Consider the following 17299-nt stretch of genomic DNA (forward strand, 5'->3'; position numbering starts at 1 on the left):
TTTTGGCAAACAAGATTGCTGTTGACAGAAAATTGAAGCCTATTAGTTCTTATATATAACCAATGGGATTTGAATGGCTTTGGGGTCTCTTCCAGGAAGTATAAATGCTTTGGGGTCTCTTCCAGGAAGTATAAATGATTTTTCTTCTGGGAACATGAGAGGCGTGTATGTTTGTCACAGACCAGATATAGTGGCTCAGTATTCACATGTCTGTCTAGCAACTGAAGTTACATACTTTTATTATGTTGATAATGCATACATCTGGAGAGCATGACTTTGTGAGATGAGGGTTTTAGATCAATAGCAAACACTGCGTTTACCTGTCAGTTTTTACATGCTGATCCACTTTATCCCATTCTGGTTTGACAATCAATCACCTTCACCAAAACTCGTCTTACTTGATTTATAGTATTTAATGAGGGGCTGTTAAAATGGGTATTTTTTAATAAATGAATAATCTTATGTGTTAAAATTACCCAGAGGCAGAAAATAATACCAATTTTCTGGGCAATGTATTCTGAGCAGTAAATTAACTAATTAGGTGACCATGTCATCCCTTCCAGTAAAACATGTATCAATGAGGAAACAAGATATACTTTTTCATTCTGCTTTTCAGTATTTCCCTCCATTGTGAACTGTGTTCTAAGCAGAGTGTTTTCAGCTGGCTAGTATTTCAGATATACTTAGTTACAGCCTGTGTGATACAAACAAAGATTTAGTTAGGAAATTTCAAAATATAAAGTTTATAATAACTGCTTTAAAATTTTGCCTTGTCACTCACTGTTTTTTGTTGTTGTTTTTGTTTTTGTTTTAATCTGGAATTAAACGTTTCCTCTGCAGAACATTTTGGACATGCTTTTATGAAATTTCAAATAATTGTGTCCTCAGCAATGTGGGTTTGAGTTTAGCTATTGCTACTAAGAAAAGTTTTCTAAAATCATGCTTCTAGCATGATTGAAGGTTACACATCATAATGTTTTGTGATCCTTTGTTTATGATAGTATGGTTTTCACATGACAAAATTTTGTCTTAAAGCAAATACTGTACGCTTAGTTCAGTTAAACTCAGCAGGTACTTAATTGAACACTTATGTGCAAGACACTGTTATGGGTGCCTTGGGAGGGAGTCCGGGGTGAATAGGATGTGATCTCTGCCAATAGGATTATACGGGATTAGTGTCCCTACACGAATAACCTAAGATGGAATCTATTGAGTGTTACCGGAAAGGCCTATGATGTACTGGAGAGGGAGAAATTATATAAGTAAATAGTGAGGAGAGGAAAACAGGGCATTCAAGGAGAAGCAGCAGTGAGTGCAATGGTTATGTAGAATATAGGGCAAGCCTGGGAATTGGTTTATAACCCAGTTCAGCCAGAATACAGGTTAAATGAAAAAAAAAAAAGCAGAGAATCAAAAGGAGGAATAGGTTGAGGATCTTGGCCAGCAGAGTTCTTACAAATTATTTCTTAAGGTAAATGTTGCCCTGGCCAGTTTGGCTCAGAGGTTAGAGTATCGGCCCATGGACCAATGGGTTGAGGGTTTGACTCCCAGTCAAGGGCACATACCTGGGTTTCAGGTTCAATCCCTGGCCCCAGTTGGGGTCATATGGGAGGCAACCAATTCATGTCTCTCTCACACACTGATGTTTCTTTCTATCTCTCCTTCCCTTCCCTCCCTTCTTCTCTATCTAAAAAGCAATGGAAAAATATCATTGAGTGAGGATTAAAAAAAAAGTAAGTGTTGTGCTTTTGTATCTAAAAGACTTAGAACATAGTAGGAGAGTTTGAACTTTATTCTTTAATGAACCATCAAGGGTTTTTGGAAAGAAGTTCTGAGTTAATGTGTTAGTAGCTGTACTATTTCAGGTGTATTAGAAGGAGGAAAGATTTTAGTCTGTTAGGGGGTTAGTTAAGTGGCCTCAGTAATCTAGGTAGGAATTAGGGCTCAACCAGTGAGGAAGACAGTAGGGACAATATATAATAAAGATTTCAGAGGTAGAGTTGACAGTTGAGTTAGGGGAAAGTAACAAGTCCAGAATAACTCAGATGTTTTAAACTTGTGTGACTGAAATTGATGGGTAATATTGATAGAAAAAGGAACGATAAGCAGAAGAGTGAGTTTGAATGGTGATGACAAAGTGTACAGTGTGTAATAGATGGTGAGAGGTGTGTGGGTGAGAAGTACATGTTCTACAAGTAGTAATTTTCAAACTATGTATTTTAATTTTGTTTTTATTGAGGTATAATAGACATGCAGTAGGGTTTTCACCTTTGAGTGTATAGTTCTCTGAATTTTAACAAGTACATACATTCATGTAACAATGCCATAGTCAAGATAAGAACAGTCTGTCACCCTAAAAATTCCCCGAGCTCCTACGTAGTCAGCCCCTTTGCCTGCCCCATCTACTTATAGCCACTGGTCTTTGTCATGTTCCTCTAGTTAAACTGTTTTAAAGAGTCCTGGGGACCACCACAAACTAGAGTCTAATGATCAGGAGGGCTGAGTGCCAGGCCCGCAGCCTTTGCTCTGACTTCCTCTGAACATGTTTACTTCTCTGTTTTCTATTTTATATGTTGGCATTCTCCTTAACATATGGGGGATGGGGTGGAAAATTTTACATAGCTAAATATTTGAAAGTATTACTCTACAGTGCTGCTGGTGCGACTGTCTGAGCCACCATTCTCTCTCTTACCTGGATCATTGCAGTAGCCTCTGAGTAGGTTTCCTTGCTTTGACCTTTGCCACCTATTGTTAACACGGTCAGCATGATTCCTTTACTGCATAGATCAGATCATGTCCTCCTCCTCCTCAAAATTTTATAATAGTTTCCTGTTAGTCAGAATAAAGACAAGTCATAGACCAAGAAGACCCTGAATTCTCTGGGTCCCCTGCTAATCCACCAGCCTACTCCCCTCTGAGCTCTCTCTATGCTATTGACATTGGCTGCATTTTGTTCTCAAACAATGCTGTGCTCACTTTAGGACCTTTGCTTTTTTTTTGTAATTAAACTAAAATTCACATAAGATAAAACTAACCACTTTAAAGTGTACAACTCATGGCATTTAGTACATTCACTACATACACCATCATGTCCATTTAGTTCCAAAACATTTTAATCACCCTCACATGAGACGTGTATCCATTAAGCAACCACCGCCCATTTTCTCTCCTCTTTTTCCCTAGTCTCTTCTCTCCTTTGTCCCCACCCCTGGAAACTACAAATTTTCTTTCTGTTTGTACAGGTTTACCTATTTCATAGAAATGGAATCATGCAGTATTCAACCTTTTGTGTCTGGCTTCTTTCACTTAGCGTAATGTTTTCAAAGTTCATCTACACTGTTTCGTGCCTTGGTACCTCATTCTTTTTCGTGGCTGAATAATATTCCCTTGTGGATATACCATATTTTGTTTATCCATTCATTCATTCATGAACTTCGGGTTATTTCCACCTTTTGGCTATTTTGAAAGTGCTGCTATGAACTTTCATGTATAAGTATTTGTTTGAATAAATGTTTTTATTTCTCTGGGTATATATTTAGTAGTAGAACTGGTGGCTCATATGGTCATTCTATGTTTAACTTTTTGAGGACCCACCAGACTTTTTTCCATAGCAGCTGAACTATTTTTCATGCCCAGTAGCACATACCTTGGTTTTTACATCTTCTTCTCCTTCCAGTTTTGACGCAGGCTTTACCTTCTCAATGAGATCTATCCTAACCACCCTATTTAACCCTGTAACCTGCTCCCATCTCCACCCTCTCCTCATTAGAATTCTTCTCCCCCTTACACTACATGCATGTTTCCCTAATCTTTTTCTTAGGCACATGCATATTTCATTATACTTGCTACCTTTTACACATTGAAACTCTTACTCTTCCCTAATCATAGGACTTGCTCGTCTCAACAGTCCACCAGACAGCTGTCATTGCAAGGGCATGTGTAGTTAATTACAGAAAAAGTAAACTTCACATATTCCTTGAAACTTGATGCCTAGTGGTTGAGAAACCTGCTTTATCATCTGCTGAATAAGAAGGTTACAACTTCATGATTTGGAATTATTTTGTTGATTGGGTTTCCTTCAAGAGCTTTTCACAAGTAGAGCAAATTATACATAATTTTCATACTTTAAAAAAGCTAATTGTATTTTCCAGCCTAGCAACAATAACTTTTATGGGTAGCTACCCATTGAATTGTAATAGCTTCCTTTTTCGCCTGTAACACAACTGGAGTGTAGGTGATGACTGTCTTCAAGCTGTTTCTCTAAGTCTCTCTTCAGTCAGAGAAAGAGCAAGAGAATGCATCTTAAAGGGGATTTATGCATTGCTAACTCCATAAAACACTAAGACTAGGTGTAATCTCATAAACATAAGGAGGCAGGCTGATGTCTGGGCTGCAGTGTTGTGTGTTTCCCTGCACCCACCTTCAGATGTGGTTGGAGCAGCAGGAGGAAGATTAGCTTTAACCTTCTGTTTATAACTTCCTTTTAAATAGGTTTCCTGGCATGAATGTCTCTGTTCTTAGAAACTCAACAGTTGATTTGCTCATTTTCCTTTATATATTTTCCATAATGCTTTCTTTCTTTTTATTTTTTTAAATTGAAGTTTAAGAACCAATTGAGACCATTGTCTTTCCAAAAACATGCAGTGCTCTTACTGCCAATCTGCTGAGGCTGTGGCTCGTCTCCGCAGTGCAATGGCAACGATGTCCAGGAATTACTTGGCAGGAAACTACTTTTTATATTTTGAGGTTGTGAAGTAAGAGATAAAAGTTTTGGTTGTGGTGTTTGAGTGTTCTTTCTGTTAAATCCAGATCTCAAAATATGACTTAAAGGTAGTTAATATAATTTATGAAAAGGGAATAGAATTGATAGGAAAAACGTTAAGAAAATTCCTCCTCACGTTCTGGAAATCAGACCAAGGACTGATCAATGCCTCCCAGCTTGAAATGTGGCCTCTGTTGTAGTCAGCTGTCTGGAAGGCAAGAGAAGAAGCAGGGATCGGTGGGCCTGTTCCTTCGAGGATGCTTGTAACATACTGACAGCGTTCCCCCTGCCCTCCTCAACAGAGAGAGAAGAAGCCTGCCTTTGCCATTTTTTTTTTAGTTCATTTCATGGTTCCAATACCTTTTTCTCGCTGTTTGCGTACCCATTTCTTTAAAACATGGCAGTGGATTGAGAGGTGGTAGGTAGGAGACAGAATTAATCTTTTTGTTCTCTTTTGGTTTGTTCTCATAGATTCTTCATAATTTGGCCTTGTAATCTTTTTATGCCTCTTTCTGATTCTCATGCTCATTCTCGTAATACCTCGTGTGTAGTAGGCTCACACTAAGCCTAGAAATGGGGAAAACACCGGAGGCCGTGGGAACCAACTCTACTCACAGAGGCTGTTCTCCGCCCTATCGACAAACCAATTAAGAGAAAATCAGTTCTTATAACACAATGAAATCTCCTTAAACACTCTAGTGATCATGATTTTGAGGTAATTTTATAGAGATTTGTAAGGGGAGGGGTTGTGTTTTGTGTGTGTGTGTGTGTGTGTGTGTGTGTGTGTGTTTAGTGTGTTTTGGTCTAGAGGACACAGACTAAAGTTCTAGTTGTTTGCATCTGAAGAGGTGAGTTGCCGGAAACGTGAAATGCGACGCACGGTACTGTTTGTCTGCAGTGCTCTCTCTTTAACAGAAGCAGACTTGGGAAGATTTGTTTCAAGAGAGCCGTGCACTAATAGACAGAAGCAGAAATGACTATGAAAACCAGATGTTGTGTCTGGGCTGCGCTTCAGAGGCAGGGTTTCAGTGTGGGCAGAGTTCAGTTCTCGCTTGTTTGCCGCGCTGATGAAAGGCCTCCCCGGCCGTGCGCGCAGCTGCTGAGCGCGGGCCTCGTTTGCATGTTGCCATCACCGTTTCTCCACAACGCCACGTTTCTGTTGGCCATTTTGGTTTATCACTTCAGAAATCGTCCGCCTAGAAATCCAGGATGTGAGCAATATTTATTTTTATTTAAAATTACTAGGGGAATTCGTTAGACAATACGTCGTTTCCTGACACTGGCAAGAGGCTTTACAGCGTTTCCCCCTCATTTTCAGGGACATATTTGGATTACATATACATCTTAGCTTGTTATTATTGTAGGATTCCATTCGCTTTGATTTAGAAAATTTCAGGTTTATTTTGTCTTTATAGGACTCTAAGCTCTTTTCCTTTGAAAATATCCAAAAGGCCTCATTTGTGGTTCTGATCCTAGACTGATTTGGTTTGTCTTAGAACAGAAACCATTTGAATAAGGGGAAAGAAGGAATTGATGATATAGTTTAATCTCCCTCTGTTTTAATGACATGTCTCACTCACGTTGTGGTGCATCTCCCCACAGGTCCACATCCAGCTTTCAGAGTGGCACCGCGCCATCTTCCTCCCGCAGGCCTGGCTGGCCTATATGAACCGAGCTTACCATGCCATTTTACAGGTAATGAAGCCACAGGAGGGTCTGCTCCAAGGGAGCATCTCCTTCTTATCTCAGATTTACTATAAATATGTCTGTAATATAAGAGCACTTAGGGAAATAACACTTTCAAACATGCAACGGTTATATTTGCTGATAAAAGAACATAAGGCATAAGGACATAAGGTGTATAATGTAGTTACATTTTAAATGCTGATTCTCACCCCCCACCCCCGCCCCAATCTGTGTCCAGTCCAGAGCTCCCTCTTGAGCGCTACTCTCCTACATCCTGCTGCTTCCTGAACATCTCCCAGATGTCCCACGTGACCCCTTGGATGTCCCAGGGCACCTCAACTTGAGCACGTCTTTTACCTCCTCCAACTGGACTTGCTTACACCTCCAGCCTTATTTTGCTTCCTCTAAATGTTGTGTTTGGGCCTTGCTAGAGTCGTTGTTTCCCAAACTCAGCGTGTCTCTCCTGATCTCTTGGTAGTTACATTGGTTCCTTCTGCCCTTCCCTCTTTGCCCACCTAATTTCCACTTGTTCTTGAGACCATTTTATCTGGGAAGGCGCCCGTGTGCCTCCCCTTGCCCCTGCTGTACTGTATGCTGCTCATACGTGCTTCCCGGAATCCGTGCTTCCCTTTGGAAGCTGTGATCACCTTGCTTACTTGTCTGGGGCCTCCTTCCTGTTGTGTCCGCTCCTTAGAACTGGGAGCTCTGTGTTCTCTGCTGTCTCTAGAACCTGACATAGTGTCTGAAACATAACAGGTGTGCTCACTAAACACGTAAACGAATTATACTCAATTTGACTTCATTTAGTCCAATAATAATATGTTGTAGTTTGTGAATTTTTAAAATTAGAAGTAATTTTTAATCAGTTAGGGGATATATGAGCAGATAAGAATAAAACATCAAGAAAACAACAATTTTTTCCTAGCTTAAAATTCACTTTTAAGGACGATAAAGAAAAAAAAAACTGCTGAAGGTACATTTATGGCCCAGAATCAGATTTTCATGGAATGTCAGGTGTTATGGTTGAAGGCAACAGCTGTCCTAAAAGATAGTTGGGGGGAGGGGGTGTTCAGGAAAAGGCAAATGGGGGGAATAGCTAAGCATCTGAGCATTGTTCTCATCTTAAAACCTTCTTGCAACATTTTATTGAGTCTAAGATTTATCAAGTACTGACACATCTTCAGAGATATCTATCCATTAGCCCTGAGTAGGGGATCAGGGGTCTCCATGTTTACCAAGCTGCCAGGTCATTGTAACTCAGTCAGTCTATCAACCACACTCTGAGCAACTGTGTTTTAGCTTATTCCCCAAACCACCCTGGAATTCACATTTTAAAGACGCTCCCTTGGAATTTTTCTTTTTGCTCAGCTTGCCCACTTTTTATGCTCAGCTGCATCTTGGCACTCAGTTTTGAATAGATTCCTCATTCATACACACCGTTGACCAATTATAGTTTCTATTCATGATGAGTGAAATTACAAGTCAAAGTATACACTGTTCTCATGTTTATTTTTCCCCATGCAATTTTGTAGTATTTTCCTTCAGCAAACGTGTATGGAGTACTTTTTACTGGCCAGGACCTGTGCCAGGGTGTGGGACACAAAGGGGAATAAGGCACCCCTTCCTCTTAGTGAGCTCCTCATCCAGTGTGGGAGACCAGCATGTCCACCACAGTTCCAGGACAGTGCTTTAACAGAGGATGTACAAGTACTGCAGGGCTGGAGGAAAGCGAGACAAAGTCCTCCTCTTGCAGAATAAACTGAGAATTGTTTTTAACTTGAGCATGAGAAAGGCTAAATTGAATGGGATTGTGGTATAACTCATGCAGATGACTTTCAATTTATTTTTTTTTAAAAACTCTCCATGGTTGTTTATATAGTAAGAGCTACCATTTATTGAATAACTGTTGTGTGTCCAATATGTACCACATATGATTTCAGTTCATCTTGACTGAAACCCTTTGAAGTGGGTGTTGTCAACCCCACTCATAATGGGATTATACATGGGGAAACAGGGTTAGCTAGGAAAGCAAACATTTGGTGTAAAACCCAATGGTCAATAAATGAAAGAACTTGAACTTGGAATTTTTTGGATTCCAGAACCTCAGACTTTCTCACCATCGCATGCATTTTCCCTAACACATAATGTTGCACATTAGTTGTAACAACAAATAATGCAAGTTGCATTATTAAAGGACAGATCTATTTTTGAAAAGCCAGCCGAGTCTTTTTAGTAATGCAGGTCAATTATTCTGCTTTTTACTCTTGTGATAGTGTGCATCTTTGTTTATCATTTAAAAGGTCTTTACTTTGGCCTGGCCAGTGTGGCTCACTGGTTGAGTGTCAACCCATACATCAAGAGGTCGCTGGTTTGATTCCCAGTCAGGGCACATACCCAGATTGTGGGCCCGATCCCCAGTGGGGGCCATGCAGGAGGCAGCCAATCAGTGTTCTCTCTCATCGATGTTTCCAACTCTCTCTCTCTTTCTCCCTTCCTCTCTCTCTAAAATCAATAAAGAAAAAAAAAAGTATTAAAAAATAAACAAATAAAAAGTCTTTACTTTGAATTTTGAATAATTCTAGTTGCATTGAGAATTGGTGACAAAAGTGAAAAAGTGTCGACTATGCTAAGCTTTTCAGTGTTATTTGAAAGTACAACAGTGCTTTTAGGCCATCACTATGACTTGAAGATACACTGATGTATTTTAACCATTCAACAATTTCTGTAAATGACTCCACACTTAGAATCTAGGGTATCTTTTGGTCCTGCTCAGAGCTCCTTCCCCTCTGCTGCTAGACATATTGTGTAGCACTAAACCAGAGGATCAGTCTGAGGAGCACATCCTATTCCGTTAAGCCTAGGAGACATGCATTCTACATTATTTCCTGCAGGTTGATTTTGATATAAGTTTGAGATCTGAACACTACAAGTGGCTTTTGCTTAGATGTCTGCTTCCAGTCTTATCTACTTTTTCCACAAGATGTGGGATTCAGAATTACAAGCATATCTGGGTGCTTGACACAAGGAGGAATTTGGATTTCTTCTCATTAAGATAAAAAAATGCAGATACAGGTTGATTGACAGTTCAGAGTCCATTTTGATATGGAGCCTTTACAGCTGCCTTTACCTTGCTGCCCTTGTAGGATGCTGAGGAGGTTAAGGTCTCCAGCTTTTGTGTAAAGGGCTCTTAGGCATTTTGAATATGACCTCAAATGCAGGGAAGAATTAAAGCGGGCTGACTGCAGAGCCTTGCTCCCTGAGTCGGTCAGCTCGCGGCAAAGTAACAACTAAAAACCAGGGTCTGGAACTGGGAGCCCTAGTAAATTACTCTGTGACTATTTGTAAGAGTTGTTTGTTTGTTTGTTTTGTATAGGTTTGGAGCTAGGTGAAATTGCTCACTGTAATCAGCAAGCTCTTGGTTACATGGGCTAGAGATTATTTTTTTTCCCAAAAAAATAAAAGGGATCGATAAATTAATAACTGGAACCTCCAGGCAATCCAAAACTCCCCATTCAAGGGATCACTTCAGCCTTTTTTGTCCCTACGAGTGCTTTCCAGCCTTAACCATAGCTGTTCACCAGAAGCAGAGGTAACTGAGAGGCATGTCACTGGGTGTCTGCTACCAGCAGGCAGAGAATTGGAAGCAAAGTACATCTGGATAAACGGCCTAACTTGGACTGGGTGGAAGGGGTTAGAGACCGCCCAGAAGAGGGATTGAGAGGAACGAGACTCTGAGAAGGAAAGAAAACGTGCTTCGTCACAACAGGATGGGTGTAGTGGTTCGGCTACAGGAGAGATTATAAAAATAGGCCTTTCCAGGAGGCTGCCTGAATACTAGCTTTTCTGTCTTTTGTTTCTTTTTAAACAGATTTTAACCTTTCAATTTCCCATTTCTTGTCCTTTTTGGAAAAGCATTATGGAAAGTAAGTATTTTAGGAAGAAAGGGGCATAATTTAAGAAGCATAACAAATAAAGACAGACAATAAAAATTATTTTCAATATTGCCTACCCTCCTAGGAGACCAATATCAACATGAAGTACTAATATCAATATCTTGCCAGTTTGGCCACCTGTAATACTTTGCTCTAAGAGAAAGGGGGAGAATGAAAGGGCCAGGATTCTATCTCTGAACAGAGGGAGATGGGCGTGGATGTGATTGAAGTGAATGGAAGCTGTGAAGGATGTGACGAGAACACCCCTCAAATCTCAGAGTGTCTGCACCGGCGAGGCCGGGGGAGGGTGCTGGAGTCTGTGCTGTGTGTGACTCTTCAGACTGATGCAACTGTCCTTGTTTTCAGTGAGCTCACAGGCGAGCATCAGAGTATTTGAGAGAAATGGAAGGACATGCAACTAGATAGACTGGATATTACATTTTTGGCAACCTTTTACTCCATGAGAGTATACAGATGAACATGTGAATTATTTTACTAAAGATTTCGATATATTTATGGAAGAATGTTTTCTGAGACGATTATAAGGGGAGGTGGAATTTGTTGTTGTTGTTATGGACAGCAGACCTGGTAATGGGAGCTAGTATTTGTCATCAGGCACTATATAAATAGACAGTTTTCCACATTATTCAATATGATGCTCTAACACCACGAGGTAGTTGTTAGCTACATTTTACAGATGAGGAAACTGCAGCTTAGAGAAGTGACGTAACTTGCCCAAATATATACTTCAAGTAAGTGGAAATGGCAGTAGATTCTGACTCTATAGCTTACGTTTTTAACTCGTGAAGCTATATTGCTTCCCTCTCTGGGGTGTATATAGAAACATATACTTCTCTTTTGTAGAACATACCTTAGAACTCTATAGTCAACAATAAGAAGACAGCCAATAGAAAAATGGACAGAATGGGAAACCCAAATAGTCAATAAACATTTGAAAAGATGCATGCACTCATTAGTAAACAGGGAAATGAAAATGAAAACCATAAATGAGCACCATTTCACATCCACGAAGATGGTCAAAAATAAAAAGCCTGACACTTCCAAATGTTGTTGAGGATGTGAACTAGACCTCTGACTTACTGCCGGTGAGAACGTAAGCCGCACAGCCACTGCTGAAAGTGCTTTGGCACTACCTGTAATACAATGTGCAGTCTAAGTTCTTGTCCGATGTAGGCTTCATCCATGAACCAGTATTTAAAGTACATTTAAATAATGTAACTGGTGATGAAGTAGAGGGGAAAAGCACCTGGTCAAAATAATTCTGAGTGTAAAAAGAAGATAATAAATATTTGAAGGTTCTGATTTTAAAGGCATGATATTAGCTATATTTTTATTGCATGGTAGAGGTTGAGAATTATAATATCTATTTTTGTATGTTCACTCAAGAAATAGAAATGTAATGTGCAGCTGTTGGAGAATGATGTGTTATATATTACCCGAATCTTAAATGTGATATAGCATCCTTCTCATCCTCTACTGTTCTGCTTGGATACTGGTACCCAGACCCCAATCGTGGGATAATGTCAGTTCAAATTATTAGCTGTTGACACAGGCTGATCATTACTATATAGGAGACTTTTTTGAATGGGACCTATGAAATTAAACTCTGCTTTTAATAGATTTCCCAAAATGAAGTGCTCTGCCAAACATACAACTTCTCCAGGATATACTCATTTGGCGGAAGTAGAAATACCTGAGCAGTGATGTAATTATCTCTCTCACATGTCCTCGTTCATAATTTAATGACTATCAGGGACACTTAAGGTGAATTGGGAAAGGATACATCTGTTATCTTCTAAGAGTTTTCCAAAGAAATTGTAAGATAATTGGGCCCACAGAGTCGTCATGCTGATTTGTGCTGTGTGTCTTACAGGGAAGAATAGCAGAGCTGGAGTTGCAGTTAAAACATGGAAAAGAAGGCGCCGAGGAGGTGCAGTCCAAGAAGAGTACAGCCTGGCTCTGGTGAGGAGACGTCCCTGATGTCATGGGGAATGAACCATGAGAAGGGGACTACTTTGAAGGCTTTAGTGTTGGGGATTTTAACTTCTGTATGAGCCTGAAGGGGAAAAGACAGGAGGTTTGATAGCTGTAATTTTCATCTCCTTAGATATCAGAAGGAGAACTGTATTCATAAATGTTATGGTTTTTATTGTTTTCTAAAGCAATGCGGAAATGGTTTGCTTTTCCCTTTTTCCTCTTATAACTGATTATTTTATATGCTTTTTAATGAAATTTTCTATTCTTCTCTACTTAATTCATTGCCTTCCTCACTCATACTTAGTCAAGAAATACCTCTCCATTCCCCTGCTCCTCCCTTCCCAAGACAGCTCATCATTAGGAGCAACTTTCACAGACACCCAGTGAATTCTCCTATAGCATCTACAAACGTGTAAGCGCTGGCACGTTAAAGACAATTTAAATCGTTACATGGGTTGGGGTGATACCTTGTCAGACTAATGTTGCAGCAGCCTAAATCCAAGTGCCCAGAATCTAAGTAGCTTTGCCTATGGCCACAGGTGTCTTTAATCCAAAAATCTGTTTAAAGGTTACTGGATTTTAGATTTCTATTTACTGACAATTGGCGTATGTAGAAAAGCAGAAGGGTGTGTGTGTGTGTGTGTGACTAATTCTATCCTAAGTTTTATTTTCTAGATTTATTTTAAAAGTATCAAAGCTGTTTAAAACATGACATTGGATTTATGATTACAGATTAAGAATTTGGATTTTGCTTTCTATTTGCTATTATTTTTACACATAATTTTAATGTCATCTTCTGAAAATGATCATTTGGTGGAGGTGGTATGTTGGCTGTACTGTTCAAAATATATAGAGACGTGAAATGAAAATGTGAGAAAAAGATGGCTGTCAAGAATAACTGCAATAGTTTAACTCTGAATAACTAAATGTATGGAGTTTCCATTTCCTAAGATGGGACGACAGTGGAAAAGCAAGCCTGGGTACAGCGGGAATGGGCTTGGGACTTGCTAAGCCGGAAGATACCTAATTAGACCTCCAACTGGAGATATCAAGTAGGTTGGTGACCATGCGAGTCTAGATTCAGGGGTGAAGTCAGGGCTGGAAGTACACATTTGGGAATGATCAGCATGTTGACTGCATTTCAAATCATGTTGCTGGTTGCGACCTAGGGAGTAACAAAAGACAGAGGAAAAGTCAGAGGACTGAGCCCAGAGCACTGCAGTGTTTGGAAATGGAGCAGATGCAGGAGGGACCAACAAAGCGCACAGGGAATTAGTGAGCAGTGATATAGGAAGAAAACCAAGAGAGCTTGGACTCTCAAAAGCCAAGGGAAGAAAGTGTTTCACGAAAGGAGCAACCAAGTGTATTAAATGCGGCGGTGAGGTGGCAAAAGATGGAGACTGAGAGCTGGGCATCGATCTGGCCTCTGGAAAGTCACTGGTGGCAGCAGCTGCTCTGGTGGAGTTGTGGGGACAAAGCCAGAGTATAGAAGGGTCTAGAGCAGTGGTTCTCAACCTTCCTAATGCCGCGACCCTTTAATACAGTTCCTCATGTTGTGGTGACCCCCCCCAACCATAAAATTATTTTTGTTGCTACTTAATAACTGTAATTTTGCTACTGTTATGTCTTAGGTGACCCCTGTGAAAGGGTCGTTCAACCCCCAAAGGGGTCGCAACCCACAGGCTGAGAACCGCTGGTCTAGAGAGAGTGGAAGGAGATAAACTAGAGTCAAGTACAGACTGTCTTAAATGAGTTCTACTGTGTGAGAAGCAGCAAAATGGGACAATAGTTACATCTTCTATTAAAATGGTATTTATTTCTGTATGTTCACATGCTAAGGGTGGTAATACAATCAGAAAAGGAAAAACTGGTGATGTGACAGAGAGAAGAGATGGGTAAAAGGAGGGAACTAGTCTACAAGTGGAAGGCTTGTTCCTACATGGAAGTCAGTACAGTCAGGTCATCATTTATAAATATGTCCCGCTGACTAATAAAAGAATACATTAAATGTACTATTCTCCATCTAAGCATACTGAGATTGGACAATTTAGAGAATTTTTTGTCAAATGGTTTCATAAAATGCAAATTAAAGATCTATAGGAGCAGTTTACCACTAACTGAAAAACTTGGCTCTTCAGAATGACATTCTCAGAGAGTGCTGAATAGCTAAGATTTGATCAGCTTTCAAGTGAAAATATTTATGCATTCAAATATAGTAATATTTTTAAAAGCATCATAATATTTATTTAAACTTTGAATTTCTGAAACTCGAAGTATACAGGGAAAATGTATCTTCTTCAGAATGTGAACTTGACAGTCAGTGATGTTTTTCACTTTATCTCAAGGCTCTTATGCTGAAATATTTTTTAATTCTGTGAATATCTGAATTGAACATACCTCCCTTCAAATTCACAAGTGTAACTACTTTATTTTAGCTTCATAGTGATTGTATAACCAATATTTTTAGTTTTATATAATACATAGTGACTATTCTATTATCTCCAATTCGCAAATAGTAAATTGCTGTTATGGTGAGTTCTTGTGCAAAAAAAACCAAATGTCTTAGTCAGTCTTAGCTGCTGTAACAAAAATACCACCCACTGTTGTTTGGGCTTAAACAACAGCAATGTATTTCTCACAGTTCTGGATACTGGCAGTCCAAGATCAAAGTCCTGGGAATTCTGGTGCTGGTGAGGGCCTCTTCCTGCTTTGCAGTTGCTGCCTTCTTGTGTCTTCACAGGGGCAAGGGGCGGGTAGAAAGGGGCAGAGCAGGGAGAGGAAAGAAAGTGGGGGGGCAGAGAGAGAGACAGAGAGCGAGCGAGCTGATTTCTGAGGACTCTACCTCACCACCTCCCAAAGGCCCCACCTCTAAATACCATACACTGAGAGCTAAGATTTCAACATATGCATCTGAGGGGACCCAGATATTCCCACCACAGCAGAGAATGCTGTACAGGGCACACAAACTGTCCAGCCAGTTTCAGAGATGACACCATCACAACACTACCTGCACATCCCTCCTTATCACATTCACTTTCTTCTCCCTCCGCTCGGTGACCTGAGGAAGAGGAAGAAGAACTTGCTTTGAAGTAAAGCCCTTACTATAGTTCTTTCACCTTACACTAAAAATCCTATGTATATAGTTTTTACATCTGGAATCATTTCTAGAGGTTCTTAATAATTGATGAATAAGCAAAGCGATTGGGTTCTTGCCCTAACATAAACTCATCATGTATTTTCTTTGCATCATTATTGCAGGGTTCGAGACATGTTGACCGATGAGATCACCAAGTCAGCTGCAAAGTAAGATCTGTTTATTCTCTTTGCCCAAAATTTTCTGTAAACACTTTTTTTTTTTTTTTTCTGCAAGGTACATATAGTTTCTCCTTTTAGGTTATTTCTTAACTTTAAGAATTTTAAAGGAATTTTTAATTTTTAAAAAATCAGTTATTCTTTCTCATATTAAGTTAATTCTTACTACATGTCTTGTGAAAATACAGAGGAATCAGTACAAACACATACTTTTACATCAAGAGTCTACTGAGCCCAGCTGGTGTGGCTCAGTGGTTAAGCATTGACCCAAGCACCAAGAGGTCACTGGTTCGATTCCCAGTCAGGGCACATGCCCAGGTTGTGGACCAAATCCCCAGTGGAGGGCATGCAGGAGGTAGTCAGTCAGTGTTTTCTCTCATTGATGTTTCTATCTCTCCCTCCCTCTCCCTTTCTCTCTCTCTAAAATCAATAAAGAAAAAACATTTTTTGAAAAAAAAAAAAAAAAGAGTCTACTGAGATTGTACAGTACGGACTTAAATTTTTATTTTATTGTTAATTTTTTAATCCCCACACGAGGACATTCTTCCATTTTTGTTCAGACGGAGTGGGAGGGGATGAGAGAGAGAGGGAGGGAGGGAGGGAGAGAGAGAGAAACATCTGTGTGAGAGAGACACATTGATTGGCTGCCTCCTTTGAGACCACGACCAGAGCTGGGGACCAACTGCAACTGAGATACGTGCCCATGACCAGAATCGAACCTGCAACTCATTGGTCCAAGGGCCAACGCTCTAACCGCTGAGCCAAACCGACCAGGGCCTAACTTCGACTTTTAAATTTCTAATTTACTTTTGGGTGTCAGGGGTGGGTGGGGAATCCTTGCTAACATGAATTAATAAATAGAGGGTTAAATCTCAACTGTGAGCCAGCAAATAAATCAAAGTGTAGTACTTCCTTTTATTCCCTTTCTACTATTGGGTCCAGGGTATCTAAAATTTAAATTTTTAAGTACTAGAAACTAATGTGAAGAACCAGTAAAAAAGGCAGTTTTAGTCATATCCTTATGATTGTTCTAACAAAAATAACTTGAGTATTACTATCTTGAGGCTTTTTATCTTAAGCCACTTCTAAGAAAATTATACCCTAATGAACTTGCTTAAACAATCTCAGTTTGCTTTGTTAACAAGCTGACTAATTGTTTCTGGCAGTAAGTTACAGTCAGTTACATACAATTCTCCCTTCCACCATCACTTTTAGCAGCTGACATCCCTTGACACCCTTTCTTCGTATTCACCAAACAACACAGATATACTTTTGAACTAGAGGATTGCATGTGCGTTGCAAGTCCATTGTCCAGAAATATTTCATTGCAGAATAGTTTATCGTATCATGTCCCAAAACCCTCTGTAGCTAGATTTTGCCTTAAAAACAAAAACAAACACACAACACGATCTACCTTAGAGTTGGCTTTCCCCCAGTAATTTCTTTTTTTTTTTTTTAATTTTGTTTTTTAATCCTCATCCGAGGACATTTTTCCATTTTTTGTACGGACAGTGTGGGAGGGAGAGAGAGGAAGAGAGAGAGAGGGAAACATCGATGTGAAAGGGACACATCGAGTGGCTGCCACCTGCACGACCAACCAGGGCCGGGG

The 17299-nt window shown here is 39.9% G+C and overlaps 1 protein-coding gene across 1 annotated transcript in view; it reads left to right on the top strand.

Annotated features, from left to right (window-relative positions):
- FOCAD (focadhesin) overlaps positions 1–17299 on the top strand; it is a 300263-nt gene that overhangs the window by 216779 nt on the left and 66185 nt on the right. Inside the window, 3 exon segments of the mRNA XM_036260660.1 lie at positions 6365–6457; positions 12275–12363; positions 15637–15681. Coding sequence (XP_036116553.1) covers positions 6365–6457; positions 12275–12363; positions 15637–15681 — 227 coding nt within the window.

Source organism: Molossus molossus, unplaced genomic scaffold (genome assembly GCF_014108415.1).
Source record: "Molossus molossus isolate mMolMol1 unplaced genomic scaffold, mMolMol1.p scaffold_m16_p_14, whole genome shotgun sequence".
NCBI lineage: Eukaryota > Metazoa > Chordata > Mammalia > Chiroptera > Molossidae > Molossus > Molossus molossus.